Consider the following 20,414-nt stretch of genomic DNA (forward strand, 5'->3'; position numbering starts at 1 on the left):
AACTGTTTCAAAAGGCATAACATTGATTAGGCCTATAATAAGTATCAAATAACAAAAATAATTAAATGCGGCTTAAATAACATACCAATAATAATAATAATAATAATAGGCCTAGTAATAATCATCATCATTTATAGATAATATATATATATATAAAACGTATAGCCTAATGTTTATAAGTCATAGCCTATCAACGGACATTTGTCCCAGCTATGATGAATAAAAATGAATAGGCCTAACTCATAATTACGCATTTACCATTGGCCCATGAGTTTCTCATCTCGCAATAATGTAATTCTTCTCATCAATACAGCACACAATATCGTTACTGGTTGACATTGATAAATGATCCTCCAAGTAGCCCACAACATTTGTTTTCTCAGTCCAATTCACACCCCGCAATACAGACAGCATACTAGACAAACGAATATATCCTGGAAAAATACAGCAATATCAACAAGACTCATTATTAAACCATATACCAAAGAATTTATCTCAATCGACGTTTTGCTTAGGCTTCGTTACAAGACTCATCTTGAAATATTTGTTTACCCTTTTTCTCGGGGGACTGATATCATACGAAATTATTTGAAAATATATGACATTTTCCTCGAGGCTTCCACTTAATTTTTATTGCATAAGCCTATTGTGTCTTGATAAAAACGAATTAGTGTGGCTTTGGTATTCAGCGTATCTCCCTGTATTTCGAATACCGGTAGTCCTAGGTCATCCATCATTCCTGTCAGCCTCAATCGAGTAAGAAAACAGCGACAGCAATTTCGTCCCATATCGACCAAAACTGTAACTTGACCTCATGTGTGAATACGAATTGTTGTGTGTTAATACGAAAATCATTTTAATTTACAAAGATATGCGGTATTTCATAAATGTTTACCATAGATACAGAGCAGGAGGTAGCTAATGTGCAAATAACCACCGAACAGCAAACAAAAAAATGCATTCACTTCTTAAAATTATCCAAATGAATTAGATCACAATATCGTATTATATTTTGTACAAAATATTATTAACTCAAGGCATAGCTCTTCTTTTTCTTCCCAACGGGTTATTTATTTCCCAGATGAGAGGGAATATGTGCTGAAAAAAGATTCCTCCAAAAGATTTGAGGTCAAGTTTTAAAATGAGTTTTTATTTTGGTTTTTAGTGTAGAAACCCTTTCCTTCTTCCTGTGTGCTATAAAAACTATTTGAATGCGATCTAAATGGAAGTCAGTCCAGGATCCACCTTACCAGTATGGAGTCAGTTCATCAGCTCTTTCAGTCTTTTACTCTTATAAAAAGCGGGCTTGGTATTTTGCTGGGAGCTGGATGGAGCTGCAGACTCTGAGTCAATCTCTCTCTCTCTTCCACAGCACATAAAGGTGGGATCAGTGATAAACTCTCACTCTATAAACTAGTGATCACAAAGCACAAACATGGACAGATCAGTCAAATGAAAAAGCACAAGTCTATACACCACAACAGTTATTAGAAGTCTTAGTCTCCATCATCTTTTTAGATATTCCACAGTGGTTGTTTTCAAATGGTGTGCTCATAGGATGAAGTGTGTGAGAAGATGTGTGTGTGTGTGTGTGTGTGTGTGTGTGTGTGTGTGTGTGTGTGTGTGTGTGTGTGTGTGTGTGTGTGTGTGTGTGTGTGTGTGTGTGTGTGTGTGTCTGTCTGCGGGTTGTGTGTCTGTACAATTGTGACAATATATCTTGAGCAAATACTTGAAAGTTCTTGTCCCAATGGTCCACCATTGTAGAAAAATAAATAAATAATAATTAAAAAAACCGAATTTGTCAAAATGTTGTTGAGGTCATTTTAGCTTCTGTTGTTCATTAGAAGTATTTTTTGTTGTTGTTGTCTGTAAATGTTGTTGTTGTTGTTTATTCCTAGATCCTGGTCTTCCTCCAGCCATGAGGTTAGTTAGTAAAGGTCAATGTGGGCAGGGTCTTTACAGGTATGGGTTGTCCCAGGGTAGGTGTGGTCCTCTATGCTCCAGTGCGGTTGTGAGGTGGGCGTGGTCAGATGATGGGTACAGGTGTGACTTGGGCGGAGTCACGCTTTCATTGGACCACGCGGCAGGATGGAATTTTCCCTGAGCAAACCATGGAGGCCTGTCACACAAAGAAGAAGCCTGGGTCAGTCTCTTACAGAAAAACAAATATGGAACCTACGTAAATCTTATAAGTTAAAGACAAAGCCACACATGACAGAGACAAACATAGGCCTTACAACATATACATACATTGGGACAGTGCTGGTTCTTTGGTGTAATACTTAAGGGTTCCCTAATAGATAAGTGTTATGGGTCTGACTCCATCGTGCATAGGATAACCACATATTACTGCAAAACAACCCCACATGGATCCTTGGGTAAATTTACTGCCATCACAATCAGCATACGGTCTCACTACAGATTAAATTAGGTGAGGAGAACAGCCTCCTGTATTACGCCATTACAGTAACCGGTCAATGATCATTCAATGAGAAATGATTGGATGAAACAGTCCAAAAATTATATTGCCAACATTTATTCAGCTTGAGTGCATAAGATGTCTATGTGGGCTGTATTTAAAATTTAGGCGATGTGCCGTCGCTGCAATCACCATCATGCTCTTTGGACTTCATTAGCAAAATCTGTGGATTATCGGGAAGGGAAAGGGGCTGTGTTGGCGGATTTGGCACCCAGTGAAAAGTGAGGCAAACGCGGGGTTCCCTATTTACATATAAAGAGCTCAATTAATCAAGGTAAGTGTCATTATAGCGTGGCTCATTGAGCAGTGGAGTGTGGGTGTTAAATAAAATACGGTGAGCTCCAGTGCCTCCGGCAGGCGATACATCTTGATTTGTGAACTGTCAGCAGGGCTAGAGAGCTGATAGGGCTGGAGGGGGACAGAGGGAGTCCAGAACCCCACACTCTTAATCATATTGGGCCCCGAGAAGGAGATGAGAGGAGGATGGAGAGGGGAGAAAATGGAGAAAGAGAGAGAGAGAGAGAGAGAGAGAGATGGAGTGATGGAGAAGGATTGAGGAACGATTGAGGAAAGGGGTGAGAAGGAGAGGAGAGGAGGGAGAGAGCAAGATTTTTTTTTAAATAGATGGGGGTGTTGTGGAGGGATGGGGGACTATTGAGGTGAGGGGTGAGGAGGAGAGGAGTGGAGAGGAGGGAGTGGGAGAAAGATTGAGAAAGAGAGAGAGGGAGTGATGGAGAGGAATAGAGAAACGACAGAGGAAGGAGGCTTGTGGGTGACAAATGTAGCAGGGGAGAGAGATTAAGGCAGTGCTTACTTCACCATCTTCTTCAGGCTTGCCTCGGTTGGATAGGGTTTACATGTAGTGCCACTGTCCATCCATGCCCATATTCATTCCCATGCCACCCATAGGTCCTGCAGAATGAGTGACAGAGAGAGGAACCAATTACATGATGCAATATACACAGGTTCATATAAAACTCTGTAATATTTAACCCATGAATAGACAAACAGAACCAAAACTGATTCTAGGCTACATTGGTAGAAAGGAACAAATAACCAGTGGTGTAAAGTACTTAAGTAAAAATATTTTAAAGTAGTACTTAAATAGTTTTTTGGTGTATCTGTACTTTACTTTACTATTTATATTTTTGACAACTTTTACTTTTATTTCACTACATTCCAAAATAAAATAATGTACTTTTTACTCTATACATGTTCCCTGACACCCAAAAGTATGTTACATTTTCAATGCTTAGCAGGTCAGAAAAATGATAAGATTCACGCACTTATCAAGAGAATATCCCTGGTCATCCCTACTGCCTCTGATCTGTTGGACTGACTAAACACAAATGCTCTGTTTGTAAATTTTGTTTAAGTGTTGGAGTGTGCCCCTGGCTATCCGTAACTAAAAAAACATGAAAATGGTGCCATCTGGTTGGTTTAATATAGGGAATTTGAAATAATTTATACTTTTACTTTCAATACTTAAGTATATTTTAAGAATATTTTTGCAATTATATTTACTTTTGATACTTAAGCATATTTAAAACCAAATACTTTTAGACTTTTACTCAAGTAGTATTTTACTGGGTGACTTTCACTTTTACTTTAGTCATTTTCTATTAAGGTATCTTTACTTTTACTCAAGTATGACAATACAGTACTTTTTCCACCACTGCTTATGACATGGTGAGAATGAAGGTTGCTTACCGCCAGGTCGAATTCCCATGTGCTGCTGTCCGTCGAGTACAAAGCCTCCCATTGGTTGACCGTCAGGGCTGTATGCTGTCCCCTGGCCCACTGTGGATGTAAAATAAACCAGAAATGGCTCAGTATAGAGATATAATACTAGATTATAATTCTATTTCTAGGGTCTGTATGTTTAGAGGCCACAAAACAGAAGAGATACACCGTAACAATAAAAGTGGCATTAAAAAAAATCCTTATATACATAAAAAAATCATATAGTATAGTACAATTAAATATATGACAGAGCAACATTATCATCTCATCGTATTATTATCAATGAACAAATGTAAGTTGTGGTTAACCTGTTCTGTTAGACTGGTCAATCATAGGCTGCACTATTCTCCTCCTGGCGTTGATGAACCTGGGAGAGATAGGGAAGATAGAATGGAGAGAAAATTCCAATCACTGTCCGGACAAACATGGAATATACAGTTCATGAAGCTTCTCCTTGCTTTAGATCTCCTTTGCATTTATCTCCCTGGTCTACTTAAGATAATATTACACAATCAAAGCATTATAAATCAAACAGAATGTGACAATTTCCTACCCCAGGTTTACTAGAGTTCTAATCTCTCATGATCTAGGGTGTTAGGAGAAAGCCACATACAGTATTTTACCAAGTCTATTGATTTGGGTTTAGCCCCTTTAGCCTTGGGCTGTGATAAGGCTAAACGTTTTGCAAATTTTGGGCAGAGACGTACCACTACCCAAAAGAACGGACCGCTAGGTAAACTAAGCATTTGCCTGCTTTGATATGTGTATTGAAGTAGATCCATGAGAAAAATCCATAGACTTCTTAACTCCTTGGGATTAGAGGTACACGTCTATGTAATTAGGTCTGTTGAGAATCTGATACACTTAAAAAAGACCCTACCATGGGATTCTGGGACGGGGGGGGGGGGGACGGGGGATTAATCGCGAGAAGCCAATGTCATCTCAATTAATCCAAAACTGACCCTGTGTAAGCCCCAAGTAAAATGACGCCTTTTAGATGACACGCCAGAAATCTATCCTCTAAACCAAATCCCAAATCCCCCTGTATCTCTTTCCCAAAATATGCTAAGCCATCTACAAAGGGGCAAGGGTGCTGGGCCTTAAATATACTTTAATCCATCATGTTATACATGTAAAATGAGTCTGGGGGATTGTGTGGGGAGGAGGGACACACACACACACCTCCCCTTTAAAGTTTCAGTGTGTCCCCCAGACAGTGAAGATAGATAGAGCATGTAAAACAGTTCAATTTCCAAAGAGCTGAGCTTAGAACGTCTCTGCTTCTCCTAACACATGGCTGTAGCGTAGATGTGAATGGGAGCATATTCACCAGTGCTGGGAGGAGGCAAGAAGGAAAGACAAAAAGGAAGAAGAAAGGACAGACATAAAGAAGGAAAGGAAGAAAGAAGGAGAGAAGGAAGCGCAGGGGTTAGGGTTAGAGTGGGGACATGGGGGTTAGCTACTCACCAGTTGTTCACTTGCAGGATGGTGAGGCCTGTGTCCTGTGCTAGCTGCTTCTTCTGTTCCTCTGAAGGATAGGGGTGCTGTGGTACACAGAGGACAGAAAGAGAAGAGTCTGTGCTTCAGTCTAAAAAAAGAACACCCAGCTTGCATTCATTTAGAATGATCACGTCTAGAATGAAACACCCTGAAACACCCTTTAAAGAGAAAGTCGCTCAGGAAATGTAATCAAGCCCTGTGACCGACTCCCATCCACAGTGATCCTTGGCACATAACTCCCATCCACAGTGATCCTTGGCACATAACTCCCATCCACAGTGATCCTTGGCACATACACACACACACACACACACACACACACACACACACACACACACACACACACACACACACACACACACACACACACACACACACACACACACACACACACACACACACACACACAGAAGTCTATCTCTCTAGTTAGCATAAGCACAAGTGAACAACCAAGACTGACCACTGCTTGGCCCCCGCCCCTAACACTTTGGGCTCAAAGCGTGTGGCATTGTTTGACATTATTTGACATTATTTGACAAATGATCAGATGCGATACAAAGGGACACAATTGCCACCTTTGTTAGGGCCTGAATAGGGGCCCCGGCCCCTGTCTCCCTGTCCCTGCCTCTCCGCTGGCGGTATGACAGAGGGAGGAGGGTGGCAGATGGCAGACAGAGGTGACCCATGTACAGGGTGCAGGGTCGGAGGCGCGTCCCCTTTTTGGTGCTGTCAGGGCCGCAGCCACCTCCTGTGGTCATCGGGTGAAGGATGAGCTTCCAAGCACTTCATTTTTAAACAGGGCTTTCAGGCACACACACGTATACACACACTCAGTCACACAAGCGTGCACACACATGCAAGCATATAGCACACACACACACACACACACACACACACACACACACACACACACACACACACACACACACACACACACACACACACACACACACACACACACACACACACACACACCGACATGGTGGTGACAAAGGCCACTGTTACCACAAGTGATCGTCATGGTCACCTCCCAGCTTGGTGGCTGACAGTCTAGTGACGGATGGCTCAGTGCTCCTCCCTCAACCCAGCAGAACCCCTCTGTCTAAAAAAACTAAAAAACACTTTGCTAATGTCCCACAGACTGTTGTCACGTTGGGGCCTCTCTCCAATGTACAACCAAATTTACTCAGGTCACTCTGGGGCAACCTGTCATTGAGCTGTGGACTTAATCCTTTTATCTCCTAGCAGAGGAAAGGGTCTGATGGTTGAACAAGAGGACCCTTTTACAGCTGCATTTCAAAACGCAATGTATGTTTGTCATAACTAATTATATACATAGTCTAGAACAGAGCTTCACAAAGATCTGTCTCAATCAGCATGCAGATGGAGGTCTTCAAACAGCATGGCTCGCATGGAAACCAACAGTTACTGTATGACCATGCTAATGGGCCAATAAGGAATCCTAGAAGTAATGTAAACCTTACACAGCTGCTTTCTCTATAGCTTTGTAGAGGAGGATCCTTAGAGTTCTTCCTCAGAATAGGGACCACAAAAGCTGGAGGCTAAGACCATCCAGAGAAGCCCCCCCTCTGTCCCTTCTCCGGTGCCAGCCTCAACGGTAAAGTCGGGACAAAACATAATCCGGCTCCTTTCACAATTCACACCCTCCGCGGCCCGATGAATGCTTGATCGCCTGGGTGTTGCAACTGGACCATTCAGAGGACATTGAGGGGCCCTCGCACAGTGTTCACGAGGCACATCCTGCCACGACAAACACTTGTGCTTAACTAATTAGGCTGAAAAGGGGGAACAGAGAGGGGATAATGAAATTAGCCCCTCTTTGCAGCTTCTTTTTTAACTGGGGAATCTAAAGGTGGGTTTTTAGAGGAAAGGATTGCTGCCTGTACAGGAGCTGTGTGGCCGCTTTTCACCCGGCAACCAAATAAGAGGCTATGAAAACATCTAAGAGCGGGAAGAGGAGAAAAGTAGAAAAACTGAGGAGTAAGAGGCAGTGGCGGCATCTTTTGGGCCCGTAGATAAAAGGTGAAACTCTCCTCATTGAGGATTGGTTGGAAGTCGTTGGAATGTGAGCTAGTCCTTTCACTTTGGGAAAGTAGCCTATTCTGTTTTTGTAAAACGCAGTTCAGACGCTGAGTAAAGTGGCATCATTCCGAACAAGTGTGGTATGATGGAGAGGCCACGTTTAGACAACATGCGCTACTTGTCTTTTACACAGCTCTCTGTGCCTTTGTCTCAACGACTGTTCTCACTAAGAAAACATCCGAGAGAAAACTGCTCGGTGAAGGACTACAAAGCCACAGGCCGACGCCCTTGTGCTGTTGCGCGTTGAGTGTTGGATGCAAGACCTTCAGTTCTCAACCGTTATTACTATTGCCCCTAGGGATACTTGGCCTACTCTCAGGGGGTACTAGACAAGAGCCATAAGATATGTGCAAAAGATAGGCTTCATGGTTAAATTGATAATAGTCATGACCAGTTGCACCTGACGGTGGGATTGGTGTACAATAACCAAAAAAAGGTTGAGAACCACTGCATGAAGGGAGAATGTCTGGAGCCGGTGCTAGGCTCGGCCTGCCGTCTTACCGTGAGGTGCTGGAAGAGCCACGCTCGCATGATATTGGTGGCCACTTTGGGGAAGATGCCTCTCTTCTTCTGCCTCTTCTTGTCCTGGTCGTCCTCGTCCCCTGTGCCCGGTGACGCAAGGCTGTTGTCGAGGCCGTCTCCTGCGATAAGAGGAAGAAGTAGAAGAAGAGAGGTGGCGGGATACGTTAGGAGAAAGGAGGCTTTCATTTCGGCACGTCACCTCCATTCGCCACGAACACACATTAAAAGTGCAGCAGAGGTCTAGGGCATGGCAACAGCATAGCAACACAATATTCCACATATCGTTCACATTTGCATCTCCTCATCCACACTCTGCTACAGTGTCTGGATGTTGAAGAGAGGTTCATACAGTATACTGTACTGAGAGACCTCAATAAAAAAGCCAAGCTATTAACTCAATCTGAGCTACAAGTTTGATGTGAAGTAATGATTGTGGGATCCGGGCTGTTCACTTGACATGAATAATGACTGTTAGTGCCGTGGCCGGACACAATGCGCAGGCAGTAGCGTATTTATTTATATACGCCGCCGTTTGATATAGACTAATGATTTGGTTATAAAAAAAGAAAAAGACGAACAATAACAAAAACAACAGTTGTAACCTCATGGTTAAAGCTATGAGAGGACAATAACATATCAACCATTTGGCTAGGGATGTGTTGGTGGATGGATGGGGGGGCTGTGGTCATTTCCCCTCAAGCCCCCCCCATGTGTTCAGTGACCCACACCCCACCCCTTCCACGCCCCCCTCCAGTCTGTCTGTGTCGGATTGTCGGACACACACACGCACACACGCACGCACGCGCACACGCACACACGCACGCACGCACACCACCTCTCTCCACCTGGCATTATTAGCAGGGCATCTTCGTTCGATTTCTGCGGGAACCTTCACACGGATCAAGGCTTCCTTTTAAACTGAGATTTCCGCGGCTTCCGCCCCTGCCCTTCCTCGCCATCACAGCCCTCTCTGTGCACTCTCTCCATGTCTCTCCTTCTCCCTCTCCGCCATTAATTGTGCATCAGCAGAGATGATTTACTTTTAACAGTAGTGGTTATTTTTCTTGCCCTCGGGGCAGAGATGCCTTGAAAGCCTGCCTGGAGGGCATGTGAATAATGTATCTGAGAGACCCCTCCCCCAGGGCGGGACAGGAACCCTACTTTTCTTAAGATTCGCCCTGGCATGTCTTTTTGTTTTTGGGGATGCATCAATCAAAGGGGCTTCTATATATGCGCCCATATTCATGCATAAATATTTAAGCTAATGAATATTGACATTAAAAAGGATGAGTTGGACTGAGTGGGGTGGGACGGGGGTGAGGGGAGGGAGAGGAGGGGGGTGGGGGGGTGGGAGTTTTGACGGATGGTGTAATCCGTGGACCGGACAGGGCATAGGTGATGCTTCACTTTGTTCTCCATACCCCACCTTCTCTATCTGTAGACGTTATAACAAGTTGTTATAACAGTTTTATTCTCTAAGGAAATGATGAGGTTTGTTGTGGGTGCAGAGTACTTGAAGGATGGTGTTGAAGAGATCTGTCATTTCAGAGAGGACAGTTAGTATACCGTCTCACAGGCTGAGAGAGACACCACTCAAGACATGCCTTGAGTGGTAAAATAATCAATACAAACTATGCCAAAAAATCATTAAACGCTGGGCTTAGCGGGAAATCAAAATGACCAAAACCAATATTGGTCATTTTAAGTCATTTGAAAAAAAAGAGAAAAAAAAGAAAGAAAGACAGGACAGAACTCACTAGCACGGCCTAATTATATCTAACTCACTAGCACGGCCTAATTATATCTAACTCACTAGCACGGCCTAATTATATCTAACTCACTAGCACGGCCTAATTATATCTAACTCACTAGCACGGCCTAATTATATCTAACTCACTAGCACGGCCTAATTATATCTAACTCACTAGCACGGCCTAATTATATCTAACTCACTAGCACGGCCTAATTATATCTAACTCACTAGCACGGCCTAATTATATCTAACTCACTAGCACGGCCTAATTATATCTAACTCACTAGCACGGCCTAATTATATCTAACTCACTAGCACGGCCTAATTATATCTAACTCACTAGCACGGCCTAATTATATCTAACTCACTAGCACGGCCTAATTATATCTAACTCACTAGCACGGCCTAATTATATCTAACTCACTAGCACGGCCTAATTATATCTAACTCACTAGCACGGCCTAATTATATCTAACTCACTAGCACGGCCTAATTATATCTAACTCACTAGCACGGCCTAATTAAATCTAACTCACTAGCACGGCCTAATTATATCTAACTCACTAGCACGGCCTAATTATATCTAACTCACTAGCACGGCCTAATTATATCTAACTCACTAGCACGGCCTAATTATATCTAACTCACTAGCACGGCCTAATTATATCTAACTCACTAGCACGGCCTAATTATATCTAACTCACTAGCACGGCCTAATTATATCTAACTCACAAGCACGGCCTAATTATATCTAACTCACTAGCACGGCCTAATTATATCTAACTCACTAGCACGGCCTAATTATATCTAACTCACTAGCACGGCCTAATTATATCTAACTCACTAGCACGGCCTAATTATATCTAACTCACTAGCACGGCCTAATTATATCTAACTCACTAGCACGGCCTAATTATATCTAACTCACTAGCACGGCCTAATTATATCTAACTCACTAGCACGGCCTAATTATATCTAACTCACTAGCACGGCCTAATTATATCTAACTCACTAGCACGGCCTAATTATATCTAACTCACTAGCACGGCCTAATTATATCTAACTCACTAGCACGGCCTAATTATATCTAACTCACTAGCACGGCCTAATTATATCTAACTCACTAGCACGGCCTAATTATATCTAACTCACTAGCACGGCCTAATTATATCTAAGGAACGTAAACCCCCCCTGCCCCCCTCCTCCTCTCCCCCATCCCTTTCTTTTTTCCTGCTCCAGAGAGGGAAGGCCTCAGGGCAGATCCTCCGCTACGCTAATCGCTTCTGACTGTTCCCTGGCAACTCAGCCAATCTAACCAGTGTGATGGTGCACTACTCACAAAGTTGTACCCATGGAACTCTCCTCCCGTGACCTAGCCCCCTTCGCCTGCCTGCTTGCCCAGCTCCCTCCCTGCCTGCCCCAGTGTCTACACGCGTAACATAGAGGGGGGGGCCTGCTGCCGCAAGGCAAGCTGGAGTATCGCCTCGGGCGCTTTAGGAAAAACAGTACCCTAAGATATGAAGAAGAGAGGCATCCTTGTCTGGCATCCGCTTCCACCCCCCCCCACACTTCCCTGCATCTCTCTCTTTTTATCTCTCTTCCTCTCTCTCTCTCCTTCTCTCTCATCAACAACAGCAGAGACCAGTTTTCCTACAGTCAGGTGTAAACTGGGACAACTAGAGGCAAGAGAATCCACATGATGACATGTCCATATAAGACAAAGTGCAGGGTGGGCTACTAGCTAGCAGAACTGATTGCTGTATCCCGGTCCTGCATTGGTGATGCGAGCCCAGTGCAGCTTGCTTAATGAGCTCACCGGGACCTGATCCATCACCAGTGACACTTCTCAGCCCTCCTGTTATTACCCATGATGCACGCTGCTAAATGGGAGCTGCTGTCTGGCAGCTTGCCAAAACACGGTGAATCCATAGTGTGAAGATGTTGATAATTGCTGAATCTTCTCCCCAGATCATGAATATTTCTAGAATTGTGCCTTCCGTAGGTCTATATCCTATTGATGGTGAGTGGTGATTGATAAGGGTTAGATGGAGATGAACACTTATAGTTCTCCTGTCTCACTCCCTTGTTATTTGTGAGAACATTTTGTGACAGGTTCTATAGGGACATTAGCCTGCAGTGTCATTGCTGTTCTGGATTCCATCTTTGGTGGAATCCGGAGGAGACTAAAAGATGCACTGGCTACATCCTGTTTCTTCCCTCTCTGCATTCCCCTCTTGTACAGGAGCGTTGCGGCAGCCAGCTCCCCTTGGGTTCCTTTCCTTTTATTTTTGCCTTTGTCATGGACATTCAAAACCCCTCCCCAAAAAAACATTCCTAGGATATCTCAGCCTTTTTAGCTCTGCCCCTGTGACCCATCTGAGAGAGTCACCCTGGGGGAGGTGTTATCAAAGAGAAATCCCTCTGCATATCACACAGCTTACAAGGAAACAACCAAAGACTGTATCGGCCATGGGGTTAGCGGTTAGCCACATGGCTAACATAGCCACACAGCCATAACCATACCACCACCAACTAACCACATATCAAATACCCGTGGTTGATACTACACGACAACCACACGGCAACCATCCATGAGGCTCCCCGATTAGTTAAGATTGTAGGTTAACCCTTTAAAGGCTTTTATCATTGGCCCAGAAAACCATGACTAATGTCTATTAGGACAATAGGAGCTCCCTCATAGTAGCAGGTGCTTTGAAGGGCATCGGTAATCTCCTACCCAGGTCTGCACTACTGACGTAAGGGCCCCACTTTGGCCCCCAGTTCCCTTCCTATGTTAAAAGTGTTTGCTTTCCTCATCCCCTTGAATGAGAAAAGGGGATGAAAACAAGGGATGGAAACGAGGGATGAAAAAAGGGCAAAGGGGCCCTAGGAGGAGCACGAGGAGCAGCAGGTAGGCACGGCAGCATCAGATCCTGCTACCAGGGGCTTTTTCTCCTCTTTGTTCCTCCATACATAAAGTGGCTCTGTCCTTCCCAGCTCCACGGCAGGGGTTATTGTGCTTCCCCCGTCCTCTATGCATTCTCTACCCAGGTCAAAAGGGCAGGGAGGCATGGACCTTGGGTGTTCCCCCGCTGTTGTTTAAAAAAAACCCTCTCGAGGAACCAAGGAAAAAGCCATTCACACCCATCCTCTTCCCCTCTATTTGCTGACATACAAGTCAGATACACAGTGTTACTGTGTTAAAGCATCCAGTTACATTACAAATAATGCAGGCATGGTTGTTAAGTGTCACTTGTTTGACATGTTTTCAGATCGTTAGGATAAGTGAAGAAACTGTGGTAAAAATCAGAGGAGGAAGAGACTTAATCTGTGTTTCTGACTGTCCTTTCATCCCCTGAATTGCTCTTGTCTTGCAAAGCATCCTCCCATTGTTTAGCTCAATGCCCTGGCTATTGATGCCTGATGGGCAGAGGGTGGTAAGTTGCTTTAAAGTCTATTCTATTTTTACTGTGGCCATAGGAGAGAAAAAGAAAAACAAGTCATAAAACCCTTATAGCCTCCACTGAGCAAATCACTTGCCAAATTAACAGCCGGCACACGGACAGCAACCCAAGTAGGCTACACTACAGCAATGCTTGGCAGTATCATGCAAAAACCAGTAATTGGCAGTAATGACACTCATCAGACAAGCCATCATATAACAGAGAGCCGATTAAACTATAGAACTATTTCCATAAGTGATACACCACAAAGTCACTATCAAAACTCAATCAAATAGCTGTTGATTCAACAACATCTTATCAACTTTATCCGAATGATAAGGATAGAGCAACAACAGCCGCTTATCATTAGGATCTCTGGAAAGACTAAGTTTACCCTATAGCCTACAAAGAAAAGACCATTGCCTTTGTATGGGGTCAGCACTGAGGTCAACCTTTGATATGGAGTTGAGTCTAAAGAGAAGCTGTGGGTCTCTTACCGAGTTCACTGCTGTTGTCCCCACTCTGGGAGACGTGGCCCCCGCTGGAGGGCCCCGGGGTGCCCACAGAAGGCGTGGAGTGGGCGTCTTCCAGGTCTCTCCAGGACGCCGGGTTCTGGGGTCCACAGAGGTTCATCGGGTCATAAACATATCCCACATCCCGGCCACACACCAGGAGAGAGGGGAGAGAGGGGAGAGAGAGAGAGATCACATTAGAGAGCAGTGGAACAGTATGCCATTACTCAATATCAATGTAACTCCCAGACACACACGCACGCACCGCTTCTCTCTCCTCATTATTAGCCGATATACCACAGCACACAATATGGAACAATATGACCCTGACCTCAATAAGAAAATAGAACAAGTTCCAAACAATCGATAATCCCAAACTCTAAGTTACCATTTTCCCTGAAACTGAGATGGCCCCCCAAAAAAGAACAAACAGAAACAAATAGAGCTTATATTCAGCTAAACCTGCGAATACTGTAGAGCAAAACCGATCAGCAAAAGAGCTCCAGCAACACTCCTCCCTATCCTGATTCAGAAGCCCAGTATCTGTCCGAACCCCTATTTATTGGGCCATATAAGGGCAGGGACCATGGTACTTAGACAGACTTAAGCTGAGGGCCAAACAGCAGAGCAACCTCTTCAGCCTCCTGGCGTCAGCTGTTTGCCGGATGGTGCTCAGATGAAGAGCTCAGCCAACGACAAGAATAATCACGGCAACAATGGCAGCGCAGTGTGAATGATGCCTCTCGACGAGCTCGACGAGCAGGCCCCCTTTTCCATCCCAACACACAGTAATTAGAATGCTGTTTGTGTGGCGGCCCCATTCAAAGTGCCATGTGTTTTCACGTTTATCAAGCAAACGAAGGGGGTTCTTTACTCACACACACTCCAGCTGTTAAGATTACATTAATTACTGATACGGTGTGGTCTATCGTTCTTTAAAATGCATCATAAAAACTGAGACCCATAAAGGCAGAGAAGTTGACGAGATAAATAAGACATTATGATATCTGGATTGATTTCTCAACTCACATGATCTTCAAATCATAGTAAAAATGGCAGTATCAACTGGCTGGTTAACCTGATTCAAATAGCAATTTTTCAAGCCAGTCGTACCTTAACTCAAATGAGTCTTATCACTCTGTAATTGAGCGATATAAACATGGATATAAAAAGGTTCTGTCTCTTGGCTATAGGCTGGGTTGTGCACTCAAATAGGGAGATGAGCTCAAATTTGCATAAGAGCAGGGGATGGCAAAAGAGAGGCAGAATTTGATGTCACTTAGAGAGGCATACTCAGACCAATATACTTTCTTGCCCTCACTGTGAGGATTAGCCTTCACTATAGAAATAGAATGAGTAGAGGAAACATAGTTCTAATCTCCACAAGATTTTTTTTATTAACTTCTCACACGTACACTAGTTGTCTTTAGTCTCACAAGTCAGACAAATGTTACTGAAATCATGCAAATGGGCAAGACTGGAAACGGAGGCTAAAGTTGCCTTCGCCAACATATAGCTGACATAAACAAACAGCTGGTGTTTCTTCTCAAACTTTAACTAGGCCCAACATACGGAGCGGTTGGCGTTCACATACACCATTCTGTGTGTGTACGGCATGTGCCCTCACACCCAGAGAACTACAGCTCATACATAATGCAGTGGGGGAAGTGGTCCTGTATGGCTCAGGTGGTAGAGCATAGCGCTTGCGACACCAGGATTGTAGGTTTGATTCCCGGGGCCTACCATACATCAAATGTATGCACACACGACTGCAAGTCCTTTTGGAATAAAAGCGTCTGCTAAACGGCATATATCATATTACGAAGGTGAACTGGATCCCAGGATGAGCAGCAGGAAAATGTCCTGTCTTGTCAGACGAATGAACAATGTTTGTTTGTGTCTACAACCGCCGAATCAACAAAGTGCAACATCATCCAAAAATGGAAGTGGACGTTGGATACCATTTTTTTTTTTACTTACTTTCGAAAAATCGACTATACATGACAGTAATCTAATATGAGGAATCTCCCCAACACTAAGTTCCTGCCATTGCTCCAATACTAAGGTTAAGGAACCATGTCACCTGAGATGACGTGTGTGACAGGGGGAGTGGGTATTGGGAAGAGGAAGAGCCAGAGTAGGGGCACCCTATGGGCACATGGATTGACAAAGACCCCCCTCTTTACTGACAATAATAATCTGATTGGATTAGCATTCAAGTGTAAAATCAAACACTAGAAGGGGAAGGAGAGGAGAAAGACCAAACAGGACACATCCAGCTGTACTAATCCATTACCTCAAAGTAAAAACATCAAAAACGCAATTTAGGAAAGAATAGAAAATGATAGAAAATTGACTTAGGAGATTTCTAATAAGCACATTCTCATCTAATATACAACATATGCCATTGGCTTACAGTCATGCGTGCATCCCTCTCCGATAAACAGATAAAAGTAGATGATTTATACAATAGAGCAGAAGAAGGTTAAGAACGAAATAAATCATTCCCTCTCTTATTCCTCCTCTTTTTGAGAAGACATGAAAGCTCTATGAAACTTCCCTACACACCACCAGGACAAAATATAATGGGAACACACACACATGAATAAAGGGACTGACTGTCACAGTTTTGCACACACTAGTGTGCATTAGATAACGTTTTGTTGACAGGTTATTAATACAAAAAAATCGTTTAATACCAGTAAATTACATTTGACCGTTTATTTTAAAAGCTGTTGATTACATTTGTTATTTATTAAACTTACTCATAATTACGCACATTTCTTGAAATTATATTTTTGTACATCACAAACACCATGTTATTGGGACCCCTTGTCAAAATTAGCAGCAATATGTAGGCTAATTTCAAAGCCGAGCCACTCACGTGATCTGCTAGATTTGTGGAGGATCCTGTCAGGTCATCGAAGTCGGATTTGCAGCCATCTCGGTCGTCTATGACCAAGTCGATGGGCATTTTGCCTTTCAAACAACTGATGTACCGATGGCAGAAGTTGTCGCAGAGCTCGTGCACCTATTCAATGAAAATTCGTGTTAGCGGCACTCAACACAGGACATCCGTGCAGCAGCCAGGTGAACTATATGCCTAGTGTGTTCGAGTAAAATATGCAGTTATGAGTACAACTGTGCGATTATCAGTGATTGCAGGACGTTTTGACAAAATATAGACTAACACAAACAAGCACCGAGTAAAGCATTAAATATAGGTCTACAATACAACAACATAATTTACCTTCTCTAATTCCAAAAGATGAAATCGTAATACTTGTATAGCTTGGATCATCTGGAAAAGGAAAATATACGAGTTAGGCTGGCATGTTGACCTCAAATGGATAGTAACTAACCTATCGTCGCTGTCTGATGAAAAGCTCATCAACAGAAACTTTTCAACAACAACAAAAGAATAAAACGCCCATATTTTCCTATTAACGAGCATATTATAAAACTTATGAAGCTATTCTGAGTATATTTTCTTGGTCCTAGAGTCATGAAATGTTCAGAGTACACCGAGGGGAGTTACTGCTTTCAATTAATGTAAAAAAATATGAAAATTGGCGAAAACGGAGATTAGATTTTCATTAGACAGCGACGCTATGTAATAACCCCATAAATGCATGAACGCACACTGCAGGCATATACAGTAAAGAAAGTGACATGTAACAGTATTCTACATGACTTAAAACAATGTATTTTCTTATTCAAATGGATTCAATAGCACAGAAAGGGTTCCTAGAGTCCCTGCTTTGGGGATGCCCAAGGCAAGGACCTCCGCGGCTTCCCACTGCAGAGGAACAGAATATGTCTTTGGATAGATGACTCGTCTGCGTTTCCTGTTGCTCCTTCAAATGAACGTTCTGAATATTCGTGTTGTGTTCAAATAAAGTGAACTCAAACATTGCCCATATCACACTATTTGTCCAGCTGCGCAATTGATGCGTAAACAGTGGATATGCAGGTTAACTTGCTTACCAAGTTGTCCAACTCTGGATTCGATGAAAATAACGGTTTCTCTGCACGTATCTATAAAAAAATATATAATATGAGTCTACTGCATACAGCAATCAATCAGTCCATCAATCGGTCAATTAATCAGTCAATCAATCCATCCATCCACCTATCAATCAAACATTAAATAAATTAAGGAAAACATGTTTAACATTTACAGTAGCCTTCACAACAATAATATCTGTATCCCTATTTTTTGCTGACAAAACGTGGCTTAAACCACAAGTAGCCTACCTGTTTTGCAAAGACAGCGATGTCTTCGTTGAAGGAGTCTGAGGAGCAGACATCGCCGCCCGCTACTCCAGGCTCCCTCGGTGTGCAGGTCGCCAACTCACACTTCTCAAACACTAGTGCTAGCAGAGGGAATAACGGGTGACTGCAACATGATGGAAACAAAACGTGAATATGCGTTCCCACTTTCCAGGAATATTAGTTAAAAAGTGGACTGCATTGCACTTGATCTGTGTTTTATATTTCTGGATGGACTACAGTAGGTGACAGAAGGGAAGTGTCTCCACTCAGAGTAAAGGCCGAATCTCGAGATGCAATATGCTCGTAAAATAGGCCTAGATTTTTTGGGGGGCGCAAAATGAATAAAATTCGATTTACTCAATCATGTCAAGTTAGGATTTGGGTCTAACTTCTGACTAAATGCTTTTAAATACTTCACTTGTAACTGTAATTTGTAGGCTATAACAAAAATAAGAAAACCCAGTGTAAACCATGGGGAAATTCTGATGCGCACCCATAGATTTGATCTTTGTCTCTTTTTAGTCCGTCGTTGACAGCGCTGCCCATGCTGCTGGGCATGATGTTGTGGGGTGCGTGGGCTCCATAGTGCTGGGTTGGATGTGGAGGCGGACCGTGGTTCAGGTGGTGGACTTGCGGAAGCGGCCGGGGAGCATGCGGGTCTCCATACATAGACGCCGGGAGTCCAACTCCGTCCATCCCACCACCATAGTGGGCCAGCTCATCGTACTGGATGGAGAAATACAGTGAAGTGTGAGAAACTCGAGGACTGTCTGGTGGCATGCTTCTATCACGGATATAAGAGAGGCTACAGACATCCGCTCCAAACACAAGCCTTTATGCATGAGGATGACAGTGAACATGAATCTAATCAAATTGCCCATGCATGGAAAACAGAACAATGCATCGAACACAGGGTCCAGACTTCTTATGGGTATTCCAAAAGGAAAATGCATTCAGTTTGATCAACTCAGAAATGACACATTGCAAGTGCACTAAGACCTACCCTTTGCGCCATCGACATGCGCTTGTCTTGGAGATTACAGAGAGGTTAGAAACAGCTACTGTCTCAGTCCGCAGAGAAGGTGGTGTATGAAGTTGATGCCTTTTACGTCCAATTGAATATTGTAATCCGCAGTGGCAATAAAAAGGAAACCCGCAGCAAGGTGAAGAATTATTATTTTTCAATAATAATTAATGCTATAGTCTAAATGGCGAAATCACCATGACGGATAATACTAACTAAGAACCTTCGGTTAAAAGTTGTTCTAATAAGCGCATCGACAACCCTCGTGTGTCGGTCCTGCTGTCAATCACCGAGAATGCTTGTCAAGGTAATCTATAGCCTATACAGTTGATAGAGATGATTAGTTCCAGAAGGCCGTATATTGCTTCCAACGCACCGTTTTCCTTTTTGAATGAAATGTAGCCTAAGAAGAAAGAACTTCCCAGGATAAACAGGCTATATCGATGCGTCGGTCCTCGTGGCCATTGCCTCCTGCTCTGAAATGTGAAGGTGTCAGCGAATGTTCGCAGGTTGGCTGTGAGCGCGCTTATAGGATAGACTGGCTCCACTGATCAGCGGTAGAAGGTGATGACGGAACCTGGAAAGAGGGAGGGTTTAACCAGTCCCATACTGCTAAATAAAGGGGGGCTGGAGTGAAGCCCATGACACGCCAACGAATGTTGTTTGCATTGGATAAGGCAGAGGGTGACGCAAAATAACTGTCACATCTTGTCACCAAGGCGGTGAGGATATCCATTGCAATTAGCGCTGGAAAGGAATTTGGTAGATGACAATTCAACACTTTAACTATTCCCCTTGAACGTAACCGTCAAGAAAACTGTACTTATTTGTTTTAATGATCTAACTTTTCCAAATGTCTGATTATTTTTTAGAGCAGTCTTGAGAAAATATAATTATATTCCACTTTCTGTACTAATGATCAAGGTATAGGCTTACATTATAGCATGCATAGTATAGGCTATGGATAGGATATAAAACAGGAGTTGAATTTCGGCGCAAATAGCCTCACTCAGCCTTGACATTGGTCACTCAGTCATATTTTGATATACACTCTTAGAAA

General features: G+C 43.3%; 1 protein-coding gene across 1 annotated transcript; it reads right to left on the bottom strand.

Moving 5' to 3' along the window:
• Nucleotides 1-839: 839 nt before the first annotated feature.
• On the bottom strand, nt 840-19,926 carry LOC106571644 (homeobox protein Meis2). Its single transcript, XM_014144951.2, has 13 exons — nt 19,334-19,926; nt 18,824-19,056; nt 18,313-18,454; nt 18,043-18,093; nt 17,306-17,356; nt 16,940-17,086; nt 14,041-14,155; nt 8,327-8,466; nt 5,690-5,766; nt 4,531-4,589; nt 4,190-4,279; nt 3,294-3,391; nt 840-2,119 (listed from the first exon to the last, which is right to left on the bottom strand). The coding sequence occupies exons 1-12, from the start codon at nt 19,349-19,351 to the stop codon at nt 3,333-3,335; spliced, it is 1,182 nt and encodes a 393-aa protein (XP_014000426.1). The 5' UTR covers nt 19,352-19,926; the 3' UTR covers nt 840-2,119; nt 3,294-3,332.
• Nucleotides 19,927-20,414: the final 488 nt, after the last annotated feature.

The sequence above is a fragment of the Salmo salar genome, chromosome ssa15 (assembly GCF_905237065.1).
Source record: "Salmo salar chromosome ssa15, Ssal_v3.1, whole genome shotgun sequence".
Lineage (NCBI taxonomy): Eukaryota > Metazoa > Chordata > Actinopteri > Salmoniformes > Salmonidae > Salmo > Salmo salar.

Excerpts from the sequence above, each read along its gene's own strand:
- LOC106571644 (XM_014144951.2), bottom strand. Across the intron at positions 18,455-18,823 it reads GACAAAGATCAAATCTATGG|TCACCCGTTATTCCCTCTGC; the intron begins GTGCGCATCAGA and ends ATCATGTTGCAG. Across the intron at positions 8,467-14,040 it reads GGACAACAGCAGTGAACTCG|GAGACGGCCTCGACAACAGC; the intron begins GTAAGAGACCCA and ends CTCTTATCGCAG.